Source organism: Catharus ustulatus, chromosome 8, assembly GCF_009819885.2.
Source record: "Catharus ustulatus isolate bCatUst1 chromosome 8, bCatUst1.pri.v2, whole genome shotgun sequence".
NCBI classification, from domain to species: Eukaryota; Metazoa; Chordata; class Aves; order Passeriformes; family Turdidae; genus Catharus; species Catharus ustulatus.
In genome coordinates, this window is record NC_046228.1 from 4,093,006 (window position 1) to 4,101,781 (window position 8,776).

Sequence of the window (8,776 nt, forward strand, 5' to 3'; positions counted from 1 at the left end):
AGCGACGGAGCGGGGCTGTGTTCCCCATCCCGGCTGCCGCCACCCCGGGGCAAGGGGTCTGTGGCTCAAACACCGGCTGTGGAGCGCGGGGACAGCGTTCTCCTTCCCCGCACTGAAAAACGCCTTAGTTATCCCTTTGGATATTTTATTTCTCTGTTTTTCGGGGTGGGTTTTTTTCGCTGTCCTCATTGCTGTTGCTGTTACACCCCCTGCGCTCGGCACGGCCGTACCTCGGAGCCGGTGGCCGCAGTGTGATCGCCACTTGCCGCAGGATTTACTGGTTCTGAGTGACCGATCGAGGCCGTGTCCCGTGGGGAGCCGTCGAGGATGCTCAGTGCGAACCCGGGGCGTGGAGAGCAGGGACCAGTCCCCGGTAGCACCGAGCCCATCACCGCGGCTTCCACCAAAACACTCCGAAAAACAGGAAAAAAAAGGTCCCCGTTAACGAAACTTTTCGGGAAATACCCTTCATCTCCCAGCCGAGAGAAGGGCAGCGAACCCCGCTGGCCCCGGCACGGGCGGACGGTCAGGCCCGGCTGGGATTCCCTGCAGGAAACGAGATAAGGAGCAAAAATTCCGGAAAAATAAACCCTCGGCGTTACAAGTCGGTTTGGCTCTCCCGTGCATCGATCCCGGCCCCGCGGGCCCTTCCCGGCCCGACCAAAGGGCACCCCCGGCGCTGGGGTCCACCTGGGGACACGCGACCGAGGTGGCAAATTTACAAACGAGGCTTAAAACGCTTTAATTTTTTTTTTCTTTCTTACTTTCTTTAAAAATATTTACAGATCTGAAATAACGCTTTTTTTTAATTAATTTTTTTTTTTTCTTTTCAAGTGGCAAGATAGCAAGGAGGGGAGAGCGGGGGTGCCCCCGGCGCCCCGGTCTCTCCGTTTGCCCGTCCCTCCCATCAGTTTCGGTGCTGTGTCCCCTCCGTGGGGGCGGCTGAGACCCCGCACGGAGCCCCCGCGGGGGCCCCGGCCCCGCTCCCGGCGCGGCTCCCGACGGGGCGGGCGCGGGGCGGGGGGCGCGGGGCTCAATAGTCGATCTTGTTGTAGAGGTTGTAGAGCGGTAAGGCCGAGAGGTTGCTGCCGGGGTAGTAGAGAGGGGCGGGGAAGGCGATGGATCTGGGCACCGGCACTCGGAGGAGGGAATTGTCTCTGAACACCAGCGGCATCCCCACCAGAGTCTGCGCCGAGGCGTGGGCCATGTTGGCCGCCTCCAGCTCGGCCGAGAGCTGCCGTTTCCACTTGTTCCTGCGGTTCTGGAACCAGGTCTTCACCTGGGTCTCGGTGAGCTGCAGGCTGGAGGCCAGGCAGGCCCGCTCCGAGCTGCTCAGGTAGCGCTTCATGTCGAAGGTGGATTCCAGCTGGTAGACCTGGCTGCGGCTGAACACCGTGCGCGTCTTCTTCTTGGCGGCGCCGGCCTGCCGGTCCCCGCCGTCGCGCTGCCGGTCCCCGCAGGAAGGCGAGGAGGGTCCCAGAGGCTTCTCCTTCTCGTCCTTACAGTCCTGCTGGGGGGGCGAGAGGAAAGGCCCCCGCTCCCCGCTGCCCGCCGCCGCCGCTCCGCTCCCCTTGGCGCTGCCTGCAACAGAGCGACAGCGCGGGGGTCGCACGGCGGCCGGCACCGGGACCCCCGACGGTCGAGCCCCCCCGCCCCGGAGGGAAAAAACACCGAAGGGAGACCCCGGGCCGCCTCTGCACCTGGGGGAGCACACAACCGACACCGGGGGAAGCCACCCCCTCCTGGGTATCCCTGTCCCATGGATGGATGGATGGATGGATGGATGGACAGGTGGGTGTGCGTCCCACAGTGAAAGCAGCAGAGCATCACGCTTTCTATCCGACACGAGCCGGCAAATTTTACTTTACAGCATAGCATTTCACAGACCGTTTGTTCAGAAATAACGCTAAAAAAATATAAACATCATTCTTCCCCCTGCCCGAGCGCTGTAATCAGGATCTAAGAAAACGAGCGTTATCCGTCGCACTGCATCCCTCGGGGAAATCAACGCCAGATGGGGAGAAAAAGATTTTTCAAAAGCCACCCCATTTTTCCTGGAGTTCCTTCCTACCCGCTTCACCCACGGACGGCGCGAATACTCTGTGCCCCGAAAGCGGAGAAGGTGCGACGTGCCCCCGCCTCCCTCTTCCCGGCGGGGGCCGGACCGGGGCCGAGCCCTCCGCGGCCCTTCCCGGCGGGGCCCGTCCCATCCCTCCGGCTACTCACCGAGACAGGTGAAGCTGAGGGGCTGGTGCTTGTGGCACGCCTCGGCGGGGCCCTGAGCCTCGGGGCAGAAGCAGCCGCGGTGCTTCCAGCTCTCGTCCGGCTCCTCGTCCTCCGAGGACAGCGAGAGGGTCCGGGCGCGGGCGGGCCAGGAGGGAGCCCTGTCGCCGGCTTCCCGGGGGGGATCGGCGCTGCCGCTGCCCAGGATGGACTGGATGGTGAAACTGGAGATGGGAGCAGCCGCCGGACAGCACTTGCTCGGGTCTTCTTTGCTGCTCATCCTGGATTCATAAGAAAGCAGAGGAGGGAAGCTCTCGCTTTAGAGGGAGCGCGGAGGGGGTGCCCCGGCAGCCTGCGGGGAGCCGTCGGCGGGGGGTGGCTCGGGGGGCGCTTGGGGCGTGCGGCGGCCGGCTCTCCCCGCGCCGGCCCAGGCGGAATGCATGCTCCTTCCCCCGCGTCCCTATTGATCTGCGGGCGCCGGGCGGCGGGGCTTCATTTGCATGGAGGTGGCCTCCGCCGCGCCAATCACGGCGGCGGCGGACACGGAAAGTTTGGAAACCCGCGGGGTCCGGCAATGGGGAGGTGCGGGGGGGGTGCGGCGGAGATGGAGGGGGGAACCCCCGCCGGGTCCTCGCCGCCGTCCCCGGGGGCTACGCTGACCCCGCGGCCCCGGAGGAGGGCTGCTGGCCGCCCGCCATCCCTCCTGCCCTCCACCTCGAGTGGGCGACAACGACGTGGGCTGAATGGCTTATGCCGGCCGGGGGCGGGGGGTGTCGGGAAAAACACCTTGTGCATATCCGGGGATCTTTACCCTTCTTATTAGAGGAGAGGGAAAAAAAACCTGTCACGGTGTGTTCCCTGCTCGGCAGCATTGGGAAAACCTTCCAGAATGCGGGATTTGCGCTGCGCTGCAGCCGGTAATAAATGTCCCACGAAATGCCTCCCGTGTTTGCATCCCAGGGCCTGGAAGCCGTGGGGAGCAGGGAGGGAAGGAAGCGCCGCTGCATTTCCAAATAAACTTTGTCAGGAGTCAGGGGCTCTTACCCTCGGGGGTGGGCACAAATCACAGCCATCGCAGCTCTTGCCCCGCCGCTCCTGCCCTCGGAAGGGGAAACCTGCAGGTGGCAGCTGTTGTGTCCCACCTGTCCCAAAGGGGCCGAGGGCAAGGACCGCACCAGGATGCACCACCTTCCCTAGAGCAGACGGAGCAGCAGCTGGGAGCCAGAGAGACTCCCCAGGCCCGCGGGTTTGGGATCTGGAGCCCCCTGTCCCCGGAGGTGCCAGGCAGAGATCGAGCCCCGACGGCAGCCTGGGGCCGGGAGCTGGGGCCTCCCTCCCACCGGCGTGGGATAGGTGCCTGCTGCCCGCCCCGGGAAGCCTCAAAAAGGAACCCCGGTAACGGGGAAGCACCACACTGGTCCCTGAGTTGCCACACGACCCCAGCCCCACGCTTCCCTTGCCCCCGGGCACACCCTGCCGCCCTTTCCGCCTCCATTTCCCCGCTGCCGTGACTCCAAACGGATAAACCCCCTCCCTGGCCCTCGCCCCTTCGGACACTCGTGTCCGTGTCCGTGGGTGGGGCTGTCCCCGAGCCCGCAGCCCTCCCCAGCAGTCCTGCTGCAGCCCCCGCTACGGCCGGGGAGGCTCCGCGGAGGGGAGCGAGTGGGAAGCGCCGCTGCAGTTCGGAAATCCTGGTGGGTTTGGTCGCATCCGTGCCCAGGTGCGATATCCTTGGCCTTGGCAAGGGCCGTGGCATCGCGTTTTTAACCCCGGGTTGCCCGAACGGGGTGGGGCGGGGGTCTCTGCGAACTCCAGCTGTTGATTCCTCCCACCACGGTGCGGTCATTCCCTTTCTCCAGATATATAAACCCCCTCCCCTCCCAAAAAAAAATTTTAAAAAATCAAACAGGGAAAAGCAAAGAATGAGATGGAAATATACAAATCAATAGAGACAAATGTCAAGACGTTTTAAAATGACATTTTCATTAACTCCGAGTCACCATATTATGTCCGGTATATTGAATAAAGTACTTATAATATAATTAGGTATAGCGAGATGACGACTGTTACCCAGACCAGCGGCATAATCTTTAACTACTTAACTACTTGATAGACTCATTAATGGACTAATTGATTAGGAAAAGTGTTCCAGCTCCTCCTCTCCCTCTGAGGGGCAGGTGCTGTCCTGTTTTACCACATTAACCTTTTCAGTGCTTTTCAACAGGGTCGCGACACATTACAAATGGTCAGCTTTAATCATGATGTCAGCTCATTAACCCGGAAAGACCCCGCACTGAAATACAATTTAAGAAATCGTCCTTCATCCCGCTTTGCCGCCCCGGCTGGCCCCGCACCCAGACCCCACACCCCTCCCGGGGCGGGGAGCGGGGCAAGGGGGCTCCGAGCAAAAACCAAGGGACCTGTCCGAGCTGGGAGAGCCCCTGGGGGCTGCCAGCCCTCGGCTCCTGCGCGGGGACGGGCCCGGAGCAGCGAGAGAAGGTGACAGAAGGGCCACCCCGCTTCTCCGGCACCCCCCGACGTGACACTGCGGTGGCACCGCTGGCCTCCAGCTGCAGCTCCGTCCCTTCGAAGCCACCAGCACAGCGTGGAGGGCACTGCCCTCCCTTCCCCACGGAGAGTGTCCCGCCCGAGTGGCCAAGGGGACACTGCAGAGTCTGGCCGGAGTGATGGATGCTGGGCGGGCCGGGATGAACAAGCGCTGCGGGCAGCGTGAGCTCTGCTCGGCCAGAACACCACCAGAATTCCCTGAAATGAGTATTTAAGAGAAACTTGGGAAGCGACCGCTCCGCTCAGGAGGGAGGGAAGCCACGCAAATTCCGTGGGAAGGGAGGGACGGAGCGGCCCAGCCGCTCTCTCATTATCATCTGATCAAATATTCATCAGGGCAGGGGCTGCAGGCCACGGGAAGGGTTTTGCGTGGGGGTTACCCACAGCTCGCCGCTCCCCCCACTCCTTCCCCGCCGCCCGTCCCGTCGGGGCACCGATGATCAAACGCCGCGGCAAAGATAAACTTTGAAAGACAGAGCGAACGCTTAAAGTTTAGATCTCCAGATTATTACAATGCTCGATATTAAAGTGGCCCTGAGCAAGCTTTCAAAGGGAGCCTAATAAAAATTGATCTCCGCTGCTTTTGCAGCACTCGGAAAATAGGCTTGTTGAGCGGCCGTAATATCGGGAGAAGGTTCCCTCTGAAATGACAGATGAAGTCATAAACAAGTTTGATCTCGGAATCAAGCTTCGATAAATATTAAACACAGTCCCCTTTACACGTGTGGATTATGATATATGGCGCGTCCAAACTTTAAAATAAGGAAATACCAGAGAAAATGATCTCAATAAATTTTCTAAGTATAAACGTTGATTATGTTTCGATTTTCATTCAAGAGCCTCTGCTGCTCGTTTTTTGGTGCAAATGACATCTCGCAATAGGCTTTTGGGGAAAAGGGCTCCCTATTTGAAAAAGAGAGCCCTAGAGGTGTACAATTTATGTAATCTGTGGCTGGAAAATGAATCGTGTAATTTATTGGAAAACAGAAAGTCATGAAGATTGGATCAGCATAGCCTATCCAAGGCCCCCTATCCATCAAGTTCCAATTAACAACCTAACCAGAGAGCTTTAATGTGTTTCCAATCTAGTGGCCTGATAGACTCATCAATTCCTCTGGGAGAAATTAAGAAAATCGACCGCCCCTTGGCGTTGTAGTGTCATTCCTTTCTGCAACTATATGTCAAATTAAAAACACAATTAAAATTTAAACTGTTTCAATCAGAGGGTGCCCTGCAACCTATGTTTCACTTAATAGAACTTTGATGAAAATCTGATGGTTCCACTCTATCATGAAGGCGAATAGAGCTGAGGAGAGCAAGAGATTCTTTATATTTATTTAAAATATCGGAGCTCAGGAGAGCCGAGACCAGGTGACCAAACCTGAGGGAAGCTGAGGTTTCATTCCTGTCGAGTGGCCGCTTCCCACGGCCGCGGGAGCCACCGGCGGGGCCGCTCCGCGCTCTGCCTGCGCCACACGCGTGTCCCCGCGGGGGCACGGCCGTCCCACGGCCCCTTCCAGGCAGGCAGGGAGTGGGCTCAGGGAGTTTTGAGCCCGAGACATCGCTCTGATCGAGAGGGATTGGCTGATTTGGGCGGTAAAATATGCACGAGCGGCTCGGCAGAGTCACCAAAGGCCCCGGGCTCGGGCTGCGCTCCCCGGGGTCCCCCCGCACCCCGGGCCGGCCCCGAGGGATGTGGGGTGGGGGCTGCCCGCAGCATCTGCATCCCCTTCGACTTGATGCTCGTCTAAACAGCTTCAGAAGTCTCCGCTGGGCAGCTCTGGGGGCTCCCCGGGGGTGTGATCCCGGGAGAGGTTTAAGCTCGGCAGCCGCACAGTGCGGAGCGGAGGGAGGCTCGGGCGAGCGGCGCAGAGCACATTCACACCGGCTCCCTTCCCTCCTACATAACCGTTTTCCATTTTTTTCTTATTTTTGAGGTGATTCTGACCCCTTAAACCACTCTTTCGGGTGGGTGAAGGTCCGCGGGGACGGCGGCGACAGGTCCCACTGGCCGGTCCCCAATCATGTGGGAGCGGCGAGAGAATAATTTGGATGTAGGAGAACAAACCAAGGTCATCAACACCGCCGAAAGAGCGCAGGAACAATAGATTCATTTGAAACAATATTTTACAGACGTTTTACGATCAATATGAACTGAAGCATTATGCTGTACCAATCTGTTAATGCTCTTAATGGTCTTCTCATTCCGTTAGCACACTATGCCAAGTCGATAGACTAAAGTGATTATTACAGAGACACTTGCAGCATATTTGGAAAAAAAAATAAAACAACAAAACACCCTGAAACCCAAACCCACAGGGTTTTCCACCACTGTTTTATAGCGGGATTATTCCCTCGGAGCGGCTCCGTGTGTGCCCACCTCTGCCGCCCGTTCTGCACGTCGCAGACACTGACAGCAGAATCAAACATTTCCCACCGATCTGTACCCGAAAATTTGAAAATATTCGACTTTTAAAAAAAAAATATCAATAATAATTAGAATAAAAAATACCAACCTCCCAACGTGGGTCGCCGGGAGCGTGCGGCTGCTGGAGGGGCCGAACGGCTCCTACTCCAGCCCTCCGGAAGGCAAAACTCCTCTGAATCCCCAAATCTGGTGGCTGGGAAGTTTATATCTTTCCCCCCGCTGTTTGCTATACACAGCAACCCCCTATTTACTACCAAATAAAAGAAATACATGTGTGTTTCGACCACAAACAGGCGAGCTAGTTCTGTTCAGCCCGGCTCAAAACAGTGGCCGAGAAGAACCGCGTTATCTCTCGAATTGCAAACAAAGGCACAGATTTGCCGAGCGGGGTTGCAGCAGTAAACACGAGTGGTCGCGGAGTTGCCAACAGCCGAGAGGATCGAAACAACTTTCTTTGAATCGCTCCCACCTCCCCGACAGAAAGTTTTTGTTTTTGGAAAGATGATTGTCTTCCCACCACTCAAAGAGATTGCTTTCACTCCATCCCAGAGTGATGCGGGATGTCCAGAAACTTTAAGCAGGGCCAAAGGTGGGAGGAGGAGGGGGTGAGGGTCCCTTGGCAGCGTGTCCCGCTCCTGTCCCGCTCCTGTCCCGCTCCTGTCCCGTTCCTGTCCCGCTCCAGGCCGGCGCTCCCCGCCCGGGAGCGGCGCAGCGCAGCGGGAGCGCCCGGGCTGGCAGAGCCCTCGCTCGGTGGCATCTCCCTCGAAGGGAGAAACGGAACCCTTGGCTTCGCGTTTCGCTGGATCCTTGAGGGATAGGATGGAGTTTGGGGACACCTCTTGAAGGATTGAGAAAAACCTGAGCGCCAGGCTCGGCTGGCTGCGGATGCGGACAGCAAGGAGCATCCCGCTCCGAGCGATCCCTCCCGGCCGGGCTGAGGGAAAACTGCGGCTGCGGGAGAGGGGAGGCTCGGGGGGCAGCGAACCGGGCTCACAGCCCCTCTGCCCACGGCCCAACTTCATCCCCGGCTTTCACAGCATCTGCCTGCCGTGCATCCCGCGCTGTGCGAGGGCAGCGGGAAGCAGAAGAGCCGAGATCATCTTAGATTGCTTGGTTTCTTTTTTTTTTTTCATTTTTTTCTTTTTTATCTCTCCTTAATTAAAAAAAAAAAAAAATCCTGCCGAGCCTCATCAACCCCACCAAGCCCATGGTTCCCCTGGGAAATGCCCCTGAGTGCCGGGACGGGCAAGGAGAGGCGGTGTTCTCTGCCCGCACCCGCGCAAAGGCCGCGCTGCGGGGCCGCAGCCGCGCTGTGTCCATCGGCTCCTTCCTCTGCTGGGGAAGGGCCAGGAGGCTCCAGAATCGTTTTCTGAGCACAGACCAGAAATAAATGAGCTTTCTTTCTTTGCCGTTTGATAACATCGTGCTGCCGCGCTGTAAAATGGAAAGATGTATTTACTACGACAACAATATTTTTAATGGGCTGCAAGCGACTTGTCCCAAAGTTGGTACTGCAAACAGCAAAGGCATCGCTCTGTTTGTAGGCGACACAGCCAG

General features: G+C 58.3%; 1 protein-coding gene across 3 annotated transcripts; it reads right to left on the reverse strand.

Moving 5' to 3' along the window:
* Positions 1–984: 984 nt before the first annotated feature.
* HMX2 (H6 family homeobox 2) lies at positions 985–7,373 on the reverse strand. 3 transcript variants are annotated; one of them, XM_033066270.1, is made up of 3 exons: positions 7,308–7,373; positions 2,227–2,504; positions 985–1,581 (listed from the first exon to the last, which is right to left on the reverse strand). In XM_033066270.1, exons 2-3 carry the CDS (start codon positions 2,501–2,503, stop codon positions 1,034–1,036), a joined length of 825 nt encoding a protein of 274 aa, XP_032922161.1. In that variant the 5' UTR covers position 2,504; positions 7,308–7,373; the 3' UTR covers positions 985–1,033. The 3 variants fall into 3 exon arrangements, with proteins under 3 accessions (XP_032922161.1, XP_032922160.1, XP_032922159.1); XM_033066269.1 differs by lacking the exon at positions 7,308–7,373 and adding an exon at positions 3,065–3,443; XM_033066268.1 differs by lacking the exon at positions 7,308–7,373 and having other exon boundaries at positions 2,227–2,603.
* Positions 7,374–8,776: the final 1,403 nt, after the last annotated feature.